Raw genomic sequence first — 22471 nt, 5'->3', positions numbered from 1 at the left:
ATATCTGAATCGTGTCTGCAGGCACCTGTTAAAAATTAACCAATCAGTGATCGTCTTGTTATTCATCGCGGGCCTTTCAAAACTTCCTGTCGTCTGAACTTCAACGATGATCATGAACGTAAATGGGGAAAAATGAATATGTGTGATTTTTTACTACTTATCTAAAGTTATGATATATCAGACGTGCTTTCTGCTAATTGTCTGTTTGGCCCCGTCAGCGATTGGGCTGTTTGACTGGATTTTTGGTTCAGATACGTCAAGTAGCGATGGAAAATTACGAGGTCTCGTTCCGAAGAATGCCAATTTTGAAATGCAGTCAACAGACGAGCAGTTCCTCACGGAGTTTTCAAAATATCTCATGGAGACAGAAGTAGAATCTCAGCTAGGATACTGTTTTCACAAAGTATGCAAACAATGAGCAACATCATGTGCCCCTATATATACATTCAGACGTTTTGACCCTTTTTAGCTTCAGCCATAGAAACGACGTTTCGCCTCATGGGCCATTAGTAAATGAACCATTTTATATATTAGCTTTTCTAGATCTGGTACTAGATTGAAATCCTTTAAACGAGACGTACCATGACAACTTGCTGCGACATTAGTTAATGTTAGCTCATCAAATTGACTATAACCAGAAGTATTTTTTAAAATCATATTTAATGTTGAAACATTCAATGTCGCCTCTGAAAACATCAGGATTGTCCTTAGTCCGATTAGATTGTCTCGTGCTCAATCAATCCAGCTAATAAAAAAGTTCTTCCAGCCATGTGATGTATTGCAGCTAGTTATTACTCTGGTTACATATGATGTATATACCACATCCTCTCCGGGAAAATTGAAGGAACTTAAAAATTATGTCCATGATTCGAAGTTCCACGGGGGATAATAATATATCACTACTATAATGTATACATATACGTAATTAACAGAAAGCAAAGTCAGTTTTAATCATGCTTAGTTCCGTCTTCTAGAGTTTAGAGGGATTAGTCTTATACACAATCCATTGAGCTAAAAGTTCTCTTAGCCAAGCAGTATATTTTGGCTAGAAATATATACAAGTAGCTATATAAGCTTACTTATTTTCAATGCTAATAATTAATTATAAAAGATAAGTAAAATTGAGGAAATGTGATCAAAGGAATGAATGAGTTGCATAAAATCGTAAGAACAAATTGAATTTCTATCATGATCACTGTTAAAACAAAAGATACATTTGTAAGTATGAAACATCAAAACTATAAAGTGCAAAATTAATAAACTGGACAATTATTTAATTGGTGCACTAAAGACATGGAGGAAACATCAGAATTGATCCTGTAAACAGGCTCAATGCTCAACTGTTATATATATAATTGTCTAGATCTGGGTGCACTTACAAATGAGGCTATAAATATATAGCTAGTTATGGGTTATACAGAATTAATGTCAAGCTCAAAATTAAAGCATGTGGCTTCAATGCATGACATGAGTTTATTGATAGTTATAATTACATCCGTATTCCAATAAGTCAAGATACTGCTGCCCACAATAATTCCACATGCATTCCTTATTCAAGTTTTTCCTTTAGGAAAACATCGTTGGAATTGAAAGGAAATTATATATTTATGAATAGGAAAAAATAGTTAAGAAACAGTATTCTAACCTAAAGTTATGAGCTGAGAATTTAAGAATTTCACGTTGGGGAATATTGACTTGTACAAAATATGAATTAAGTATTTCCTAAAATTTGTCTTAATCCACGACAACTGTACTACTTCTCTCTTTTCTTCAGGTGATTTACAGATACACAGCAAAAATCAAATGTAGCCAGTTGACCGAGGAGGAAATGAGTAAGCTTGCCGTTCACTTACTAAACTGTCAATCACAGTCAGAGAACAGACAGATTTTCACGTGCACAGACACTATGGTATGATTATCAATTATAATTTGTTATAAAGCACAAATGAAAAACTTACAGTACCAGGTATAGAAAGGTACATGTATATGCATGATTCTCAAATAATTCATAAAATCATAAAAAGAGTCAAAATTCTTTGTTTTAGAAGCACGAGTACAGAATATACATAATTATACATGTTTAAAAAAACAATGAAATTTTATTATTTTACAAAAAATTTCAAAAAAATTATATGATCATGTGACAGACTTATTAAATGACCAACTGAAAAATAGAAAGGTTGAATGCATATCCGTGCCCTATGCTCAACAATTATCATGCAAAATTTCTTTTGAGCCTGCACTAGCAGTTCCTGAGAAATGTCTTTGGCCAAAATGTTGTAGCAGAAAATTTATTCAAGAAAAGTAAAAGATAAGTCCCCTCCTTTGGGGGACCTACAATTACTGTGATGAAATTTATCTTTGGAATTTTTAATCATTGTGGTTTTCAGACTCTAGGTCAATGTACAGAGAACATGGATGGCTCTACATGGAATGCATATCACTTGATGAATAATCGAGCACGTGCAATGTGCTACGCAACCCAGCAACAACACTTTCGTAAAATGACAGAAATGGCTGTTACAAAGCTAGCAGTCTCTGCTAAAAGTCAGTTGCGAGCCATGGATAATTTAGAGGTAATTTTTCATACCTGGTATATATTATACAGGAATTTGCCAGCTACCGTATTTGACCTAATAAGGGCGCTTGCCCTAATAAGGGCGCCCCTACCTTTTTTCAAGGAAATAAATCTTTGACTGAGTGTCAAAATGGTGTTCAAAAGTAATAATTCATGTGAAATATTTTGCTACTTTATGTGTTCAATTTTCTTCAGCAAATTAAGTAACTGGAACACATGTTTTCGCCACATTTTGTGTATTCCTACAGGCTACAGATGACATGTCAGTGCAAAGAGCACCCAAAACTAAACACATATACAAATAATAACTTACCATCTTTATTTGAAGGTAAAGTAAAGACTTCATTCTTGTTGATAAATAACTTTTGTTCAGAACAAAAAGCTAGTAAAAGACATTGTAAATCAATTATTAGGTCAAAGAAAACGATGTCTGATATGATCTGGGAAATCACCTGTTTCTATAAATAGAACACAAAAGAGTTCCATTTGAACATAAATGGTTGAACACACGTTCTCTGGTCTAAAGATCAGCTGGCATGGTTTACAAGTTTACAGGAGTATTCAAGTGGTGTTAAAGCTTAATATATGATAATGATTAGATATCTTCATCTGGAATATTTTTATGACTGAATATTTTACCGTTTCCACAACCTTGGGTATTCTGCTATAAGGTATAGTCTGTTTCATAAAACTTCATAATAACTTATCTTAATAAGGGCGCCCCCACTGTCAATTACCCGCGCCCTGCGCCCTTATTAGGTCAAATACGGTATTTGGGAAAATATAGGGATGGGAAAATTTAGGCTGACTTTTCGAAAATACAGGGCTGGGAATGTTTAGACTGAACTTGGGAAAATACCGGGCTTGGAAAGTTTTAACTGAATTTGGGAAAATGCATTGCTGCTTTTCAATTAGGAACATTATGCGGCCTTATTCTGTACATGTATTTTGGACCATATCTAAACCGGACTCCATATGTACATGTATATTGAACCCTATCTAAATTATATAAACCAGACTCCATATATGTACATGTATATTGAACCCTATCTAAATTATATAAACCGGACTCCATATGTACATGTATATTGAACCCTATCTAAATTATATAAACCAGACTCCATAGGTACATGTATATTGGACCCTATCTAAATTATATAAACCAGGCTCTATATCTAGTGATTTCTACGTATACTGGTGCTTTTATAAAGTGATGTCTACAGGTACATTTATAAAGTGATTGACCAAAAAATGTCCATCCTGCGACTTTTAGTCAAAAGATTATTGTTTGGTCCCCTTAGCTTATTACAGGATAGATATGGCATTACTCTCTTTTATTTTTACAGAAAGGACAAGAAACTCTTCATTCCTTGACAACTGACACGGTTCAGAAGTTGTATGAGAGCCAACAGGACCTACTAGGAACTCATAGGGAATTACAGATAGCCCACCAAGATGTCATGGAGCATGTCACATCTAACATCGACAATCTAGTGAAAGAAAAATCTCTGATTGCTGCGGGAAACAAGGAGCTGGCAGATATGACAGAAAGTATCAAGAATAAATTAGGTATTGAGAGTTTGTTATTTAATACTTCTATTGAGAAGGTGTTAACTTGTACAACAATTAGGTATGGAGAGTTTGTTATTTTATACTCCTATTTGGAAGGTGTTAACTTGTACAACAAAATTTTAAAATGCTATTTGGAATTTTTTTTTTTTTTTTTTTTGCTTCAAATGTCATTTGCCTATCAAATTATTGAATTTGTTTAATAAATTCCATACCATACTTGACTGGCAATAAGCCCCCCTCCCATCCCTTTTGGAGCCGCGGTGGCCGAGTGGTTAAGGTGTCCCGACACTTTATCACTAGCCCTCCACCTCTGGGTTGCGGGTTCGAAACCTACGTGGGGCAGTTGCCAGGTACTGACTGTAGGCCGGTGGTTTTTCTCCGGGTACTCCGGCTTTCCTCCACCTCCAAAACCTGGCACGTCCTTAAATGACCCTGGCTGTTAATAGGACGTTAAACAAAAACAAACCAAACAAAACAAATCCCATCCCTTTCTAGGGAGTAAAGGGGTTTTGATGGTTGCCGAATGTAAGCGTGTTTCCAAAACAGGTTTTACAGGTTCTAATTTTCGGCAAATTGAAAATGCCTAACATAGGAGAAGCTATTGCCGAAAGTTTTGATGTAACGTTAATTCATGCCAACCCGTTAAATGCGTGATGGCTATAGGTTTCTGTTTGTATCATATGAATTTCAAGTTATAATTACTGGTATTTTTAGTGTTGCTTTTCTACCATGTCACCTTGATTAGACAATAATACACTGATACTCATGTGACATTTCCTATTTACGATAGTGACATTACTAGAGTGTCAAGAATACTGTGCATGTATATATGTGGTTGTTTAATTTTGTGGCATTAACTAATTCACAGACCTGTATGAATTTTTTCTCAATACCACTTTGTCATAATTGTGTAATACACAAGTGAACATATGTTTTAAAAAATTGTTTAGCTTTATGACTTTGAGGGGAAATATTTATAGACTTTAAATGTTTTGTGGTTTCAAATCTATTTAATTATCTCACCATTACTTTAAATGTCACAGAACTCACAACAAGCACCCTGACAGAACAGGATAATGATCAGAAGAAAAACCATATGCAGATCATGGAAGATTTGAATAGAATCCGTGTCAAAGCACAGGAGGCGTTATCCAAGCTCGGTGAGCTGATATGTCATCTTAATCAGTTTAAGTTCATTTCAATCAGAAAAATAGCTCCTTTACATTTACAGTAAAACCATTTTAATGTAGAAATGTAGTAAAAGAAGGAGAAGGGAGACTAACATTTCTACTTTGCTGTCTGTGTATCTTTGCTCAGTGTGTTCAGTTCAATTTTTGAAAACTTATGATTGACTGTATGATCAAATTTGGAGCATAGGTATATCATAAGGTGAAAAGAGAAAGAAAAATTATAGAACTTTGTAATAATTTGATATGATTTTGTGAGGAAAAACAGGAATCGATGGATTTAGAGATTGGTGACATAAAAATGCCTTTAAGAATATCTAAATGAACAAGAAATTTTCAATACTTTTAATAATATTTTCATGTAAAAGCGAAAATAGGGATTTGGAGATATGATATCACAGATTTCTTGCCTTGTCCACATATAGGCCTCCTTTTGTTAGTATGTTTATAGTATCAAACCATAAACTTTCATGAAGAAAAATAATTTTCATTCAGACAACAGTTCTAAGTATTTCCTCAAGAATCACAAGGAGACAATGGTACACTACCAGCTGTTGTATGAGAACATCATCAAAATCAACAGTACTGTAGGCAACCTACTGTCTACAGTCAGTATCATGCAGGATAAGCTGGATAAGAAGATTGGCTGGTTTACACATATCTTAGGAGCAACTGGTATGTATAGCTGTTTTTTGCGAGCCCTCCTCCATGTTGTTTGAGGTAGCCACCAGCTACTACTAGGAGACTAACAATTAACCTGGCTGTTTATAAGGTGACAATTCCAGGAAACTAACTAATGTTGCTCTCATTGTTTAGTCTAGAAAACACCAACTGTAATAATATCCTCTACAAGCGTTGATAAAATTTGTATTTGTGACACAGTCTAGATTGGACTAGATCCCAGCCCCAAAAACATATTTTAGAATTACAATTAACATTAGATTATCAATCAATTTTCTTTTTAAAAATGCAAATTCATGATTTTTTCATGCATTGATTAAAAGTATCCAAATCAGTTTAAAGATTTGTCTAGTGGCTTGCTGTTGTTTTTTTTGGGTTTTTTTTTTTTTGAGGTACAAACATTTGTCTTTTCAAAAGACCATATCTTTACCTTTCAAATTTACTCTCATGAAAATCAGTTGCTGACACCCGATATTATAATTGGGATAGTTGATATTTATGTTGTTAATTGTTTCCTTTTTTATCATGATCATGTTCAATGTCACATATTAATGTTTTTTTTATACCTTTTACATTGTTTAACTCTACCTACTTTCTTTTCCTATATTTCAGAGGAGAAGCTATCATTCCTGCTAATTTTAGGCCAACATATTGGATTCTTTCTTGTCATGGCATTGGTTGTCGCCTTTCTACAAATCCCAAGGTTTTCCAGACTGGCATTACTGATGGGTGTGGCTACCAGCACAGTGTTAGAACTCCAGTTTGAGTACACTGTTGGATTCCAGCAACTCACAGCATTTTGCATTGCTATCATTGGGGGTATGTATATGTGGCAAATTTTGAGTTACCTGGGTAGGGTTAGGGTTGAAAGATTGTCATTAATATTACATTTAATAATGAACAGCATTATACAAATTTATTTTTGATTACAAAAGATTTGATACTGAGCAGTATAACTTGAGATTTGTCTGTGATTTTGTTAGGGATGGGGAAGTGGAGCTATATGATTGTGTTGTTTCAGACTGTCCTTTCGTACTTTAGCTTGGGCTCTATCTCATATACTACTTGTCATTGACACCTCCTACTTAGGAAATGCATTCACCTAGGTGAGGTGGTGTTTCATGAACTTGTAACTAAAAGTGCATAGGTCACTTTGACGGTATGACCTAAATTTTATCTTTGACCTACAACTAATAGGGAAATATAAAATATAATTTAATTGCTTGATTGTCTTGTTTTCACAGATTTATTTCTTCTCCTACATTTGATATTTATCTCTATCTTGATATGAAAAGGTTTCCTTTCTATTTTTTACAGGCAATTGTTTTTACCATGTTTGGAAGCAGAAAAACTCAACATCATCACCAAGGCTTTTTGCTCTAAATGACCAAACACATTTAAGGGGAGACAACTCTCTGTATCCAGATTTCACAGCCGATGGCCTCAGGGAGCTGAACACAACTCTTGGAAGATTGTGTCAATCATGTAAATTTCTATTTTTAGACCATTTTGTTTTATTGATTTTTTTTTAAATCAGAAGTTTTTATTAATGAGGTGTAAAACTGGTTACAGTAATCATGCAGATAGCTTTCCTCACATGTTCCTGTGATAATCAAATCTGTACATTGTTAATGGACCAGGTCCATCTGTCTTATTTCTATCAAACTGAAATAAGAACATATTCACTCAGAACCCCACCAAGGGACCCAAGCTACAAAATAAAGCTTTACAGATTAAAAAATTTTTTTTTTTCAAAGAATGTAACATTTTTCCGATAACATAACTTTGATAGAGTAAGAAATACTGTAGTGACATTTTATCATTTTGACAATTAATCAGTTATAATAGTAAAATAATTATAGTTCGTTATTACGTCGTGTATTTGAAGTGAATGAGAGTTTACATGAGATGAGTACAAGAGACGGACAGACATCTGTAGACAGACCTGCAGATAACATTCCAACACCAAGACCAGACTCCTCAACAATGGTAAGGCCGTTAGCGAGGCTTTGGATTAATAATCGTAAAAAAAATTATGTGAGAACTGAGACTCACTTTCTCACCTGTCAACTATTTCAGAGAATCCTTTTATATCTTAACAAATTTAAAACAACCAATTAATGAACACATTCAAATCCTTATTTCATATGTAAAATATTTATTCTTTTAACATATTTTTGTACTAAAAACTGAAGTTTTCAAGGGAGTGTGCCTGTTCTGTTTCATTATTGTGACATATTTATCTCCAGCTATGTCAAATAATCAAGACTTAATGAAGGGATATATCAATATCCTATAATAGTTATTTTCATGCACATAAAACAAATCCTGAATGATGTTAATTATGAAGTGTCTATTTTACAGCCAGATGATTTAGAAAATGTTCGGCGTTACATCAATGAATTAGACGACAGACTATCTACTTCCTCACGCCAGTCTGCCACTCCGATACCTTCGACATCATTCAGACATGCATCCAGGTGTGTAAATCTCAGATACTGCTTAATGATGAAAACTACCTTGGTGAAGTCATAGAGTGTGGTCAAATTTGTTCAAGGAATGATAATAAGCCTATTAAAGGTCAGAACATCAATTTTACCTCCCAAGTGTTTGAATTCGCATAGAACCAGAAAGCCGACCATTGCACGTTTATTATGGATTATGCTTTCAACTCGGATATTGACATGAACACGGCTCCTGGAGTTTCACAGATGCGATTTTTATTGAAACTACAAAAAAACATACAAAAACTTAAGTTGATATTAACTGATAACAAAATGATTAAAAAAGGCACGATTCTGTAGTGGTAGGACAAAGGGCTATGTGACCAAAGGCCTGCTAGCTTGAGTCCCTGCAGGAGCTCTGTGTTGTATCATTGAATACGATACTTTACTCTGTTGTGTTCCAAAACTTTTTGGTTTGGTTTGTTTTTATTTAACGTCCTATTAACAGCCAGGGTTTTGGAGGTGGAGGAAAGCCGGAGTACCCGGAGAAAAACCATCTACGGTCAGTACCTGGCAACTGCCCCATGTAGGTTTCGAACTCGCAACCCAGAGGTGGAGGGCTAGTGTTAAATTGTCAGACACCTTAACCTCTCGGCCACCGCGGCTCGTGTTCCAATCAACTCACCTGTACACGAGTATGTGATTGGGCAGTACAAGAAATGTTGTGTGTAAACCTTTGGCATTGGACCGGCAGCTCTTGCTATATGTTCCCCAGGGAGTTGAGAAAGACATTTGTTGGTTGCTAAAAGCCCAACTATATAGCAGTAAATAATAACTTCATATTATAATAATTATTTTTAGTATTAAATAGCTTCAAACCATAAAGGACAGTACCCATACAAACATCTTGTCATTAATTGTGTTTCATTTGTACAGATCATCCACTCCGTTGAGTACAGCCAGTTCTCGGTGTATGGGTACGACCAGATCAGGGACACCATGTCGTCTTCAGTCACCACCAGGCAATGATTTCTGTCACAGACATCGCCAGGGACAGGGCAGCTAACCCAACATAATCCCTAACTTACCGTTTTTATACTGTAATAGGTCCAAGGGGTTAAACATTGATTGGAAGTAGGGGAAGGGATAATTAATTACAAGACAATGAAATAGCATTTTGTCTGCAACTTTACTTAACTTAAATACACATGGGTGGACATGTAACCTGGTCTTATTGCAGGATAGATACGGTAAGGCATTCCATACAAAGATATTGACACTACCTTTCATAAATGATGTGCATTCCATCTTGTCTGTGACTATTCCTCTGCAAATTAATGGCAGATCTCTTTATCTCAACAATGATTTCTTGTCCTACAAGCTATCTGTAAAACCAGTGCAATAAGTCTTAACATGATCATAAATTCCTATCATTGAACAAATTAGTACATGAAAGGTGCTTTTTTCATATTTAAGCTCTTATTTGAGTTGAGATTATGCACACAAATCGGTTCATCAATTTTAAAATTGAGCATTTCAGGCATAAATCTTGATAGATCTCCCAACAGAAATATTTATACAAGCATTAAAGTTTTTGTCTGAGCTTAACAGAAATTGAAATAAAATCACTAGGTCCATCATCATTTTATAAAATCCAAAGTGTTTGGGTCACAATAAAGAAAACAGCCTCAGTATCATATTTTTATTCCTGTGTTGAAGCTCCTAATTGTTGTTGATCATGATCATACAATTTGTATTAACAGAGGTACATCAAAAAGATGCTTCTTAGAAATTATGCTTGAATTCCATCAACTGTTATCAAAAATATTGTATAAATGTTGGAATAGGAAACATTGTATATCCCTAAAAATATCTAATACTTGTTAATATTGAACACCTTTGTTTATATACATTGTATATTGCTATCATACCAATATACTTCAGATCAGGGGCCGCAGTGGCCGAGTGGTTAAGGTGTCCCGACACTTTATCACTAGCCCTCCACCTCTGGGTTGCGAGTTCGAAACCTACGTGGGGCAGTTGCCAGGTACTGACCGTAGGCCGGTGGTTTTTCTCCGGGTACTCCGGCTTTCCTCCACCTCCAAACCTGGCACGTCCTAAAATGACCCTGGCTGTTAATAGGACGTTAAACAAAAACAAACCAAACAAACCAAACTTCAGATCATATGCTGATATTGGTAACTGTACAGTGTTTGTGGTATCTTAAAATCCTGATCAGTTTAAGGTTTCACTCTATTTTTTAATACTTGTTTGAAAGGGAATGCTTTAGAATATTAGTATGTCACATAAACCCTAAGTAACACTATTATTGAGATAAAAAATACATTTTTGTATTATTTGAAATTTATCACAAAGGAACATTGCACAATGTCACATATCTGAACTTTCAATATCCTCCACACGGAGTTTACCTGCTGTTTTAATTTTTTTTAAACATCGGCAGAACTGAACAAATTAAGTGTACATACCATAATTGTGTGGCATACTACTGTGGAAAGAGATTCTGACATTTTAATTTTAAAAGCTTGTACGTTTTATTGTGCAATCTGTTTTTTTTCTCGAATTTTATTAGGTTTGTTATGACTACACATGAACATATTTATAGATTTGGATTTTATTCCGTAATGTTGGTTTAAAAATTAGTTTTAACTTAATATGTAATTTTGTTCCAAGATGATGGTATAACAGCATTATCATGTAGAAACTGGCAAAACAATGCTATGTGTTATTGATATGTGGAATTTGAATTTCTTGTGTCAATTTATAAAAGCATATTTTTCAAGTTACATGTATATAATCATGTAATTAAAATTCTTGTCTCTGTAATGTTGAATTTATTCATTTATTTTGTGACAGAAAATTAATAAATTTGATAAGAAATTGCAATTATTTACTGTCTGCAATTCCCAACAGTCTTGTCTGTTTATTACCCGTCTGGTACTTTGGATTCTGTTAATGTTAATTCTCACAGGTGAACCAATAATGCTATGGAAGGTATGAAATAAAGAAATGTTGATGAAACCAGGTCCTGGTCTGTCAAACAAATTTTATTGTTGGGAGATATTCTCCACTTTTATGAACATTTGAATAAACTTTCTGGCTATGAAGTAGATATGGGAAGGATTTTAATTTACATGGACCAATAGGTATGGATTTGTTCATGTATAATGCTCAGGGACTTGACACAAATCCCAACCCACCATACTTATAAATACATGTATATATTAAATGTGGGTTAAGACTTTGAGCCAGGTCCCTGTGATATGATGTGTTATTTAATCATTAAATCAAAACAAAATCAGTTCTACGACGGCAAACGAAGGTGCTATAATAAATCCAACAATATTCCCTCATTATTTAATGTTGTTCTGCTCAGGATTGATTGACTTGTGTGAATAAAACTGATGAAATCAGAATAAAATTAGTTGTAGTTTTCACTGGTATTCTGAATATATGGTCCTTATATTGTGCCTGTAAGGTTGTTCCTCCACATAGACTTCAAACAATTATTTACAAACATTTTTCCCCAAGACAATTTTGCCTTTAATTTCAAATAGTTATTTCCCTTCAATTTCAATTAATTTCTGTGTTGCCATTCTTACAACATCCTTCCTCAAATAAATATGAGTCATGAAACTTGATTAGAGTTATTGCCCCTGATGTATTGTCGTGTTGTCCAGACTGTAACATTTATATTAGATTCTATTACATATTTTAATGGAACTTTAAACATGCAGGATAATAGGCAGTATCCAGTGCCTTGTAATTACATATTGCTCTTGGTGTATATTTTATGAAGTTAAGGACAATTTAGGGCATCAAAAACATTTTGTTAATTATCAAAGTGACTGGTTTGAAGTTTAAGATTTAAATCTTATCAAAGATGGCTAATCCATTGTGAAATAATGTATCAAATTAATCAATTAGGAAGTTTAAACCAAATTTAGTGGATGGAATCCTTTGAGACATCAAGTGACCAAAGGTCAAAGTCTTCCAGTCAAATGGTTGATTCCTTTTGTGTTCCTGATTCCATCTATATGCACACATGCAATTACCTACACAAATAAAACAAAACATTGTTGTTTTTTTCTGTACATTTCATTCAACAATTTTTTTTTTTTTCATATTGACAAATATTCTTAAATAACAAACAAATCAATGATCGCATGATGTTTACACTTCAGTGATGTAAAGAAAATGGAAATGAAGCCATATCATAATTAAACCCATCACAAGTATATGCTGTATTTTCCGTTATTCTAAGTGCAGTGTTCAATACACCAATAGTACAAAATGGGGGCTTTTTGTCCCTATTTTGGGAAGAAAATTAGTGAAATTTACTGAATTATGAAAGATTTTTTGAGGATTTAAACTGAATTTTAGGAATTTGACTTAAAAATGAAAAGATTTCTAAAAAATGAAAAGATTTCAAATGGTACCTGTTAACAGCCCTGAAAGTACAGCTATACATTTTCTCTGGAATCAGTGATAATTTATATTCATCGTGGCCTAGTTAAAATAATACAAAGTAGAGCTATACACATCACTGATGAAAGTATACACTGTAGTTAAAATAGAAAATACGAAACCATCCCCTCGTCAATCATTGCTTAAAACAGATAATCTCACTTTACTCATATGCTTAATCATAGGGATTGAACAGCGTTTTGTTTATGATGGTTTAAATGCAATCAGTTACAGACATGTGTGCTCAATATTAAGGGAACAACTTTGTACATAATGTATATCTGTTTCACACTGCATTCATACCACCGTAAACACGATAAAACACTTCAACCCATCCTCACCATTCCAGGGGCTATTCACTTCCTTGATCTGCATCCGTGGAATATGTCATAGCAAAATGGAAAACCCACAACTAGATATTTGATTGGTGTTGGAGAGAAAAACTTGACCAATTGTGAGAGACCTACAGTATACAACTGTCCAGTTCTATTATAGGTCTCTGCAGTTGCTAAGTCTGTGCATTTCTTTGAAGATCAGAGAGGAGCTACAACCAAGTTCAGAGCCAGTCAATTGAACAATGGCTTAATCTCAAGTTCGTTTGATATACATGTACATCAAAGAATCAATCTTTTACATATTCTTTATGTTTTATCCACGAGGTGGCAATGACGACAGAGCCTGAGATTTTGCCATGACAGATATATATTCCAGGGATGCAGGGAGTGAAAGGGAACAGTAACCCTGGAATGATTACAAATTGTTCCAGTATTCACCAATATACAAACTATTCTCTCTGGTAACTTGAAAATCAGCTCATTACGATTACTTATACATGTAGATTTTAGTTAACATCTGGATAGATATTTAAAAAGCAAACCAATTAATCAACATAATTAAAAAATTAATATTGTTTTCTGCCTAATAAGTGTACAGTGCACTTACCCTGTACGAATTCACAGAAGGGAAGTGCTTAATGAAACCCGAGTGAAATCAAGATATTGCAAAGATTTTATCAGACTTTTGACATATTGGTGATTTAAGCAGCCTTTGTAAACTCTGATTAAGCATCAGAACCTCTTTTCAAAAATAATATTGGCATGGTGCATGATTATGAGGACAGGTGTACTTATTAGGCAGGTTGTAATGATAAACAGTGCTGGGATGTATCCCAGTACCGTTCAACAAAAGAAAGAAAAAATAAAAGTAATGAAATAAGAAACCTAATAAATAAACATCAAAGCAGGAAGTAATGTACAGAATCTGATACTGAACTAATATAATCAACATGCTATCACCAAAAAACAATATATAACAATGTCTTAGCTAACTAAGTAATAACAAGAGATCCCAAAAGGATCTTGATGGCCACCATTGAATGATCCATGTCAGTCCTGTGAAAGACTGATCTTTTCTCTAAATTTCCCTTCTTTTCGCTCATCCTTTAAATCATTTGAAAACAAGCTTTTTTTTAAGGGGAACCTACATATGAAGTCTAAGAAGGATCTAAGAAGAAGAACTTGAAAGGTATCAGCAGCAAATTTTAACTGTCAAAATCCAAGATGGCCGTCTGTCTGCCATTTGGTTTACCTGATCAGACTCAAACTTGAATGGCCACAAGTAGGGACCAAGGGGAACCTACAAGTGAAGTCCTCCAGTCCTTTTCAAGAAATAGCGAAAACAAGGATCGTTAACGGATGGACGGTGTACACATATATGACGTTTGACAGACCACAGACATAGGGAGATTTGATTAACACAGCCCACTCTCTGATGATGGTGGGCTAACAAAACATTACAAAGTTACAAAGCATACCTACTGCCTAGCAGACCAAAACATATTGATAACCAGCTGTAGGCAATATTATAAATATATAGCTTCAAAACAAACAGCCTTCAGGAGATGCTCCCTTCGTTTCTATGTTATTTATTTCAACATGGAGGGTTTTATAACCACTAGTTATCCTTCTGAAACCTAGCTGAACACATGGACTTATTGGACGTTACAGTGGATTCTTTTGGATATTCACATATATAAACTATATAAATTTATCTAGAAATTATATAGTTTATCACATGATCTGACAATTGTTGTGTTTTATCAATATCAGACACAGAAATCTGTACTGTTACATTGTATGTCTCAAGTAGGCAAAGATTTCAAAGTAAACATATTGATATGTAACAGGAGAGGAGAAAATGTAGCGGCCAGACTGGGGTTCAAACCCGGGACCTCCGAACACTAGCCAGATGCTCTATCAATTGAGCTACCTGGTCACCGATGATCGACCCAGTACAGTCCCGCTAGGGCCGCTACACATATAATCATAATATTTTTTGTTAAACAAAGTCTACTTAAATTTTCATGAATAGTTCATTGCTAAAACCTTCAACTTAAGATTGTAATCAATATGATGTTTTGGAAGAAATACATGTATATGAAATAGGAAAATTGAGATTTAAAGACAATCTCATTTCTACAATAGAAGTCTGTAGCAGTAAAGCATTATTCATGTTATTTCAAACAAGATATCCTTTGTAGCCATCCCAAACCCAAAATCCCACTCAATGTCAACCACGATCTAGGGGCAGCATCAAGGATACAGATGTAATATACAAATAGGTTGAACGAGTAAGCTGGGTTGTTCTTGGAATTTTGTGGTGAAATCTGTGGTGAATATTTTTCAGAAATATAAACTATCAATTTACGGCAAAAAAATATACTCTCTCTCTGTCATTTGACATGTGGGTCCTCCCAATTTTACCACACGGCTTTGTACAGTTATTTTTAGATCCGGCCTGGCTTTTTCCTTACAAGTCTGACCTGACAAATTAACTTATGGAACAATCATATACCGATATCAGACCGGGATTTATCCGAGTCTCACAACCGCTGCCCTGATTAAACTGACTAAAACTAAATTTACCACAAATTAAAAAATGTTCTATCAGTATCATGATTGGAAATAACTAAACAGTATTAAAATTGTGTTTTACACGATCATGTGTATTTGAATACAATTATAGCATCATGGTAATTGATCTTCCATCTGTGATTCTTTTGATTCATGCGACTCAATCTGTCTGTCCTCCATATTGAACCTTAACAAACAGACTTACATAGGAAAAAGGTCAAAGAAAAATTTTGGTTCCCAAGAAATTTTTTCAGTGCAAAAAAATTCCCTTCAATTGGCCTATAAAATTTTCGTAAGAAAATAACTCTTCACCAAACTTATAATGTAAGAATAAATTACATCATGCTTACGGCAGAGATGAAGAGCCGATTTATCTGCAAAGAAAATTTTTATCTTGCTTTGCACTTTTCTGACAAGTCAAAGTAGCATCTCGAAACAATTGAAGTAACAAGTCTTTTACTATGGTGGCTATGGTAGTCATCTCAAATTTCAGTTAATATCACAAATAAACCATACATCAAATCTGGTCTCAGTCCAACTTACTGACCAGAAAGATGTAGCAACATGTCTTATTAAGCATGAAACAAACCTGATCAGGGAGACAGTTTCAATCAGCATCAAGAGAAACACGATTCTACTCCGTCCCTCTTCAGGAAATTATATTTGAAAAAAAAATTAAGAAATTAAGTGTTAGCTGTTGAGTAAAAATATCACTCTATGGAGTATCAGTCAATGTATAAATAAGTACGGTTTCATAATTGCGATATTAACAGATTAGCATAGCATTATTCATTGTATCAACACAATCAGAGTACAACCAACTCCACACTCAAGTGTGCATATCGTAGTTCAGCTGTATGTCATTTCACTGTAAGCAAATAATCACCACAAAAAGTTAATATCATTCGACCACACTACGAAGCACATATTTCACAGTGTAAGCAAATGCTGCAAGTCCGATTATCACAAATAAGTTGGCCACCGCACTTCCCAGGATTCCCTGATTATTTTGGTTGGGGTCATTGTTGTTCCCGTTAGAGGTTCTAGATCTGTTGTTTACAAGACGAGTGTTCGTGGATTCCTTCAGCTCCTCCGCACGTTTCCTCTGCTCCTCTTGTATACCCTAAAACATTTAGTGAACATCATAACAATGATATCCTTGTACATTTTAATCAGTACAACACCAAGTTAAAACAGTTATGTTGTAATCACTAGACAGAGTCTCTGGAATCTCTTACTCTGAAGTTAACACAATATTTAGTCTTCTCTTGACTAAACTTTTAATATATCAGTTGTAATTTACTCTGGTTCTGATTTCTGAAGTCTGACTTTGTACATATCTGTTGTAATTTACACCAGTTTGGTGTTTGAAGTCTGACTTTGCACATATCAGTTGTAATTTACTCTAGTTCTGATCTCTGAAGCAGTCTTACTTTGTACATATCAGTTGTAATATAATCTAGTCTTAATTCGAAATACTCCTAAATCACTAATCCTTTATCATTTTCATCACATACTTTTCAGAGAATTGTCACTCATTTACCACTATGTTTATTTTGTTTATTTTGTTGAGTAGTTGGATCCAGCCAGCTTTCAATACATCAAGACATATTTTTGTTATGTATGAATCAAATCCGAGAAACGGTATTTTCATTTTATCAACTACGTATACTGTGCGTTACTTTACAAGCTTGATAAATTAACACAAAGTATATAAATTAAGCAATCCAAGACAAACAGACATAGCTTAATATTTTCAGAGTGAACAAAAACTGAGGTAAAATAGACTAGAAACCATTGTTAATAAAGATAGTAGACTGACCTCGGCAACATCTGGAAACAATTCAGTAAAGATCTTGTCGCTGAGATTAAATTGCCCACTAGCTGCAGCTAACTGTCTTTTCTGTAAAAAAACAAATGACAAAACAAAACATTAAATATTGACAAGTTACATTCCTGAAGCATTCAACATTTTTATTCAAAAACAATCAACACAAATAGCAAAGTTTACATGGAATCTGTTTCAGATTTAATTGAATACTAAATATAAATTATAACTTACTGTAGCATCTGATGTTTCTATACTCCCTAGAGTTGGACTTTTCTCTAACTGAAAAAGAAAAATCAAACTTGTAAAAAAGGTCACCAAACAACAGTCAAAGCCAAAATTGAAATGAGAATCAAAATTTTATTTTGATTGACATAATTTGATCATATTTTGAATGTGTATGTTTGACTATAAAAATAGCACAAAGGAAATTATGATTGTGAAATACTGCTCTGAGTAAATGTATGGTCTTTGCCAAAAAAAAAAAAACTTTTTATGATAGACCATTTTTTTCAATCAATCAGCAAAATTCAAATACTAGTTTGCAAAACAACCTCCTAATTTAAAAGACTTTTCAAGACTACCTTGTGTGTTTGAGGGCTCCCTAAGCCATGCTTACTTACCATGAAACTGAGAAGCCCAGTGAGGATAGTCGACACAGACCAGGCTGGGTTCCAGGTATCAGGGTGGAAATCACTGATGGACAAACACAACCTGTCAAAAAATTAGTATATGTATAAATGGGCATAAGCCTTAAAAATAACTGATTATTGTACCCTGGACAGAGTATCTGTGACATCTTTTTCTCCCACTTGTACATTTGAAGGATACAAATGTCCAAACATATCCCTACCACATTTTCATTTACTCTTACCCTTGACAGAGTACCCGTGACATTTTCTCCAACCCCTACATTTGCAGAATATAAATGCCCTAAGATACCCATGCGAAATTTTCTTTTCTCTCACCATTGACTGGAATTTTCTTATCTCACTCTAAGGTTAAGATGAGCCTCATGTACTCTTTGCATGTTTTCAAAATTGTATGACGTCAAGGCATGTCAATGACATCACGTCAACAATTCAATCACGTCATGTCAACATTGTCTTGCATTGATGTAATGTCAACATAAGATACATCAGAAGACAGAGTAAGACAAAAATATGTTATAATTCACCTCCTTTGGAGTAAGACGGGGAAAGCTCAACCATTGGGGGTAAGATTCTTAAGCTGCCAAACACTAAGGCTTGAATTGCCCTTCTGGTGTTGATATCTCATGTATTACTTCTAATAGGATGAAATATTCGAGACACACCTGTCCTGGGTAAGCAGGGATCAAAGTGGATATTTTTACCAGGTGGCCTATATGGCCTCAAGTCATAAAATTTAGGCACCAACTGGAAAAGCTTATTCACCTGTCCTAGTTGTCTTAAATTGTCTTGGATTGTGAGAGCATTTTAGCATTGACTTCAACCTTTGAAAGATTAACCAAATGACACAATTTTTTAGTGGCCATGCAGGCGCCTTATAGGTCAATAACTGGTCGCCAATGTTGAATTTAAGGCGCCATGGCCACTAAAATAGGCGCCAGTTTGAGCATTTTCTCTCAAAGCCACTTTTTAAAATGTGAGATTACCCCACTTAGGTCAACACAATGATGTTTACAAACAATGTCACATTATAACACCAGTGTCAATATGACACATTAGCTTGTAGAGCATATTCCTACCTTGTGTTACATTTAAATCTGCCATTGGGGGTGATCATATATATACTGGGCGGCTTGAATGGAAATTCTCTGGGGAAGATCAACTTTCCATGGTAAATACCACCTGAAATTAAATTTGATCAAAAACATGGTATAAAACACAAATAACTTATCAATAAATCACACACATATATCAGAGAATTACATGCTATAATGTTACAGAGACTATTTGTTTGTAAATCCTCACAATGAAATGGTCATTTGATATAGACCAGAGTCAGAACAAGAACACTGATGATATAGTCTGTCAGAAAAGGATCAGGAATTATTCTACATTGTAGTATAGCTAACCATGTACTTATAGCCTTAAGTAACAACTGATCCTAGATGACCCTTATTTTGTGTGTTGATGGGTTACAATGTATTGATGTAGAATGAGCATTATCGAATATCAATCAGAATACCATTGCTTTGGACGATGGTCAACTCACTATTTACTGAAGATGTTTATCATCTTTGTATTGTTTTCAATACAATATTTACTCTAGACATTGCAAAAGTATGTAAATTGCTTTGTAAATAATAACAGACATGAATATTAGCAAATCAAAAATGTTCAAAGGAACAATCAATAAATAAGAGAAATTTTGTGAATTTCTGTCATTTTTTGTCTTACCAAAATCTTGTCATTTAGACAAATCCTCAAACTCATCACTCATATAAAAAAAGAAACTTTGAGATCTGATTCTCATTTTCAGTATCATTATTGACACAGCAGGATATGTTCAGAATGTTATAAATTACAGGAAACAATGATGACCAGTCATCTCAGATGTTCTCAGTCTCTTTTCTTGTATAAGGAACGAAAGGTCTCATACTGGGTATACGTGTAGAATTTACAATTTTATAATTCACACCCACATGCATGTATCTTATTGGTTTAAAGGTACTAACTAAACTTACCTTCATAAGGTGATTGTTCTGGACCACTCACTATATAATGCCTTTGAAAATAAATGATAGAAATTGTTATTGGAAAAAACACTTGAACCTGTTAAACTGAAGAGTGCTATATATATATATATATGTATACTTATAATTAGCTTACAGTAATTTTGAAGCATTTTTTTAAGAAGTTCAAAACATCATTTCCAAAATTTGAATTCTGTATTTCTCAATACTAAGAGATATATATAGTGCATGTGGGAACTCAAAAAAATGAGCAAGCCCAACAGAAATTAGACACAAGCCATAATTATTTATTTTGGCACTTATTTGCAGAGTGACACCAGGCACATACCATTCTAAAATATTGCTTGGCAAAGGAATAGCTTTGACATAAGGAACTGGGTCCTTCATAATCCTCAAGTAGTCCTGCTTCAGCCTTCCTGTCGCAGTAGTATTCACTCTTTTGGAAGCCATCTTGCTAAGAAAAAAACAGTAAATGTATAACAAATCACGTTAAAACAATGAAATTTAAACTGAACGTCTAAGATTCGTTAAAAAGTATAACCTGGTATTTTAAAAGGGTAAGTGTCTATATATAGATGTCGAAAAAACATAGAAAAATCTGACGTAATCTTTCGTTTTGTGTAACGTTATAAGATACATTTTATTACCAGTGCAGGACCTTTTGATCCTCTATACCGGACTCCAAAATATGATTATTACAATAAATAAATTGTGACAACAGTTCCAATTCCTATATATGCTTTCACACTTATACATGTAGTTTAGTTACATTAAAGTTCCTGATTTTCTCAATGATGTATGTTTTTGTATGAAATTAAAAAAAGAAAACAACGTTATTTGCACTTCTATAGTGCCAAAATAGAAAGGGAAAACTGATGAGCATTCCAGTCTTCAGACTTAGAGGTACATCGATGAAGCATTTAGGCTTATAAGTACTGGCTAACTTCTAACATTATCGGTTATATCACAGGCGTCTGAAGTTCTGACAGTAAACTGAGATATAATACCATACAATATGAGGTCGCAATATCCACCAATGTAATCAGGTGGAATAAGACCTCATATACGTATAGGAGTAAGAAAAAATAAAGAGTATCTACTATAAAAAAAAGAACCAATAATTATATTGTAAATCGTATATTTTTCCCGTTTGCAGAGATTTAAGTGATTGTTGACATCGGAGGCGTTGCATACCTGTTCTTTTTTTATAGTAGATACTCTTATTTTTTCTATGGTATTATATCTCAGTTTACTGTCAGAACTTCAGACGCCTGTGGTTATATACACCCGTTATACACAAGCCGTGTCGTCAACTCCAATATAAACTGAACACAAATCAAACGTACAATAATTTCAGGATACATACAATATATATACTCACATTAAACTTATTTCACTAAGTTAATCATGAACGAGTGGCTTAACGAGGCTTCCTTTTTTAGATGTTTAAGAAAATCTGGTCTGAAATGTCATTAACTTGTTATCGCCATCGCTGTCGTGTTACAACTTCCTGTTTAAAGGCTACACTAATTGTGTAGTCCGTACAGATCGGAATGCCCGAAACATTCCGGAATAATAATAATCTTATATGTCACAATTATAACAACTGCTCTGATAGACAAAGTAAACATAAATCAATAAAGTAATTCAAATTAACATAAAAATATACAAGGTAGAAACTAGAAGATGAAGTCGTCAATACATAAAAAGAATTTGGTTGTTTATAAATTCAAGTTTCTATGGTTACACGGAAATTATGAAAAAAATGCAAACCACTCCATATCAAAAGGCACAACTGGACCACTAGAGCAATGCCTGTTAAGCGGTTTTGAAGTTTTGATTTGGAAACTGTAACTTATACTATTAAGGTTTTAAATCATTTAATTTGTATCCATGGTAACAGGGAGATTATGAAAAAAAGCAAACCGCGCCACACTTATAAGGAACTTTCCATAATAATATGTCTGTTTATGCAATATGGTTGAATAATTAATTGAAATATTTGTTTTAACTAAAAGGCATGACAATAGCAATTGATGCGTGTACCAGGACAGGCGTCTGTATATCTGGTTCAATAGTATTTATAGAAAACAATATACAA

General features: G+C 34.1%; 2 protein-coding genes across 3 annotated transcripts; one reads left to right on the top strand and one right to left on the bottom strand.

The window, feature by feature from the left end:
- The first annotated feature begins 84 nt into the window (after positions 1-84).
- On the top strand, positions 85-10404 carry LOC117344474 (protein brambleberry-like). The gene is made up of 11 exons (XM_033907220.1): positions 85-403; positions 1775-1909; positions 2391-2576; positions 3925-4147; positions 5194-5310; positions 5833-6012; positions 6631-6837; positions 7336-7503; positions 7907-8007; positions 8383-8498; positions 9399-10404. Exons 1-11 carry the CDS (start codon positions 170-172, stop codon positions 9526-9528), a joined length of 1797 nt encoding a protein of 598 aa, XP_033763111.1. The 5' UTR covers positions 85-169; the 3' UTR covers positions 9529-10404.
- A 2155-nt stretch (positions 10405-12559) lies between these two features.
- On the bottom strand, positions 12560-21880 carry LOC117344475 (ubiquitin-conjugating enzyme E2 J2-like). Of its 2 annotated transcripts, none has more exons than XM_033907221.1 (8): positions 21752-21880; positions 20699-20824; positions 20362-20402; positions 19420-19522; positions 18314-18404; positions 17925-17972; positions 17685-17765; positions 12560-16985 (listed from the first exon to the last, which is right to left on the bottom strand). In XM_033907221.1, the coding sequence occupies exons 2-8, from the start codon at positions 20818-20820 to the stop codon at positions 16764-16766; spliced, it is 708 nt and encodes a 235-aa protein (XP_033763112.1). In that variant the 5' UTR covers positions 20821-20824; positions 21752-21880; the 3' UTR covers positions 12560-16763. The 2 variants fall into 2 exon arrangements, with proteins under 2 accessions (XP_033763112.1, XP_033763113.1); XM_033907222.1 differs by having other exon boundaries at positions 20699-20820.
- Positions 21881-22471: the final 591 nt, after the last annotated feature.

Source organism: Pecten maximus, chromosome 16 (genome assembly GCF_902652985.1).
Source record: "Pecten maximus chromosome 16, xPecMax1.1, whole genome shotgun sequence".
NCBI classification, from domain to species: Eukaryota; Metazoa; Mollusca; class Bivalvia; order Pectinida; family Pectinidae; genus Pecten; species Pecten maximus.
Note: the sequence above shows the minus strand (reverse complement) of the source record. Positions and strands in the feature narration are given on the sequence as shown.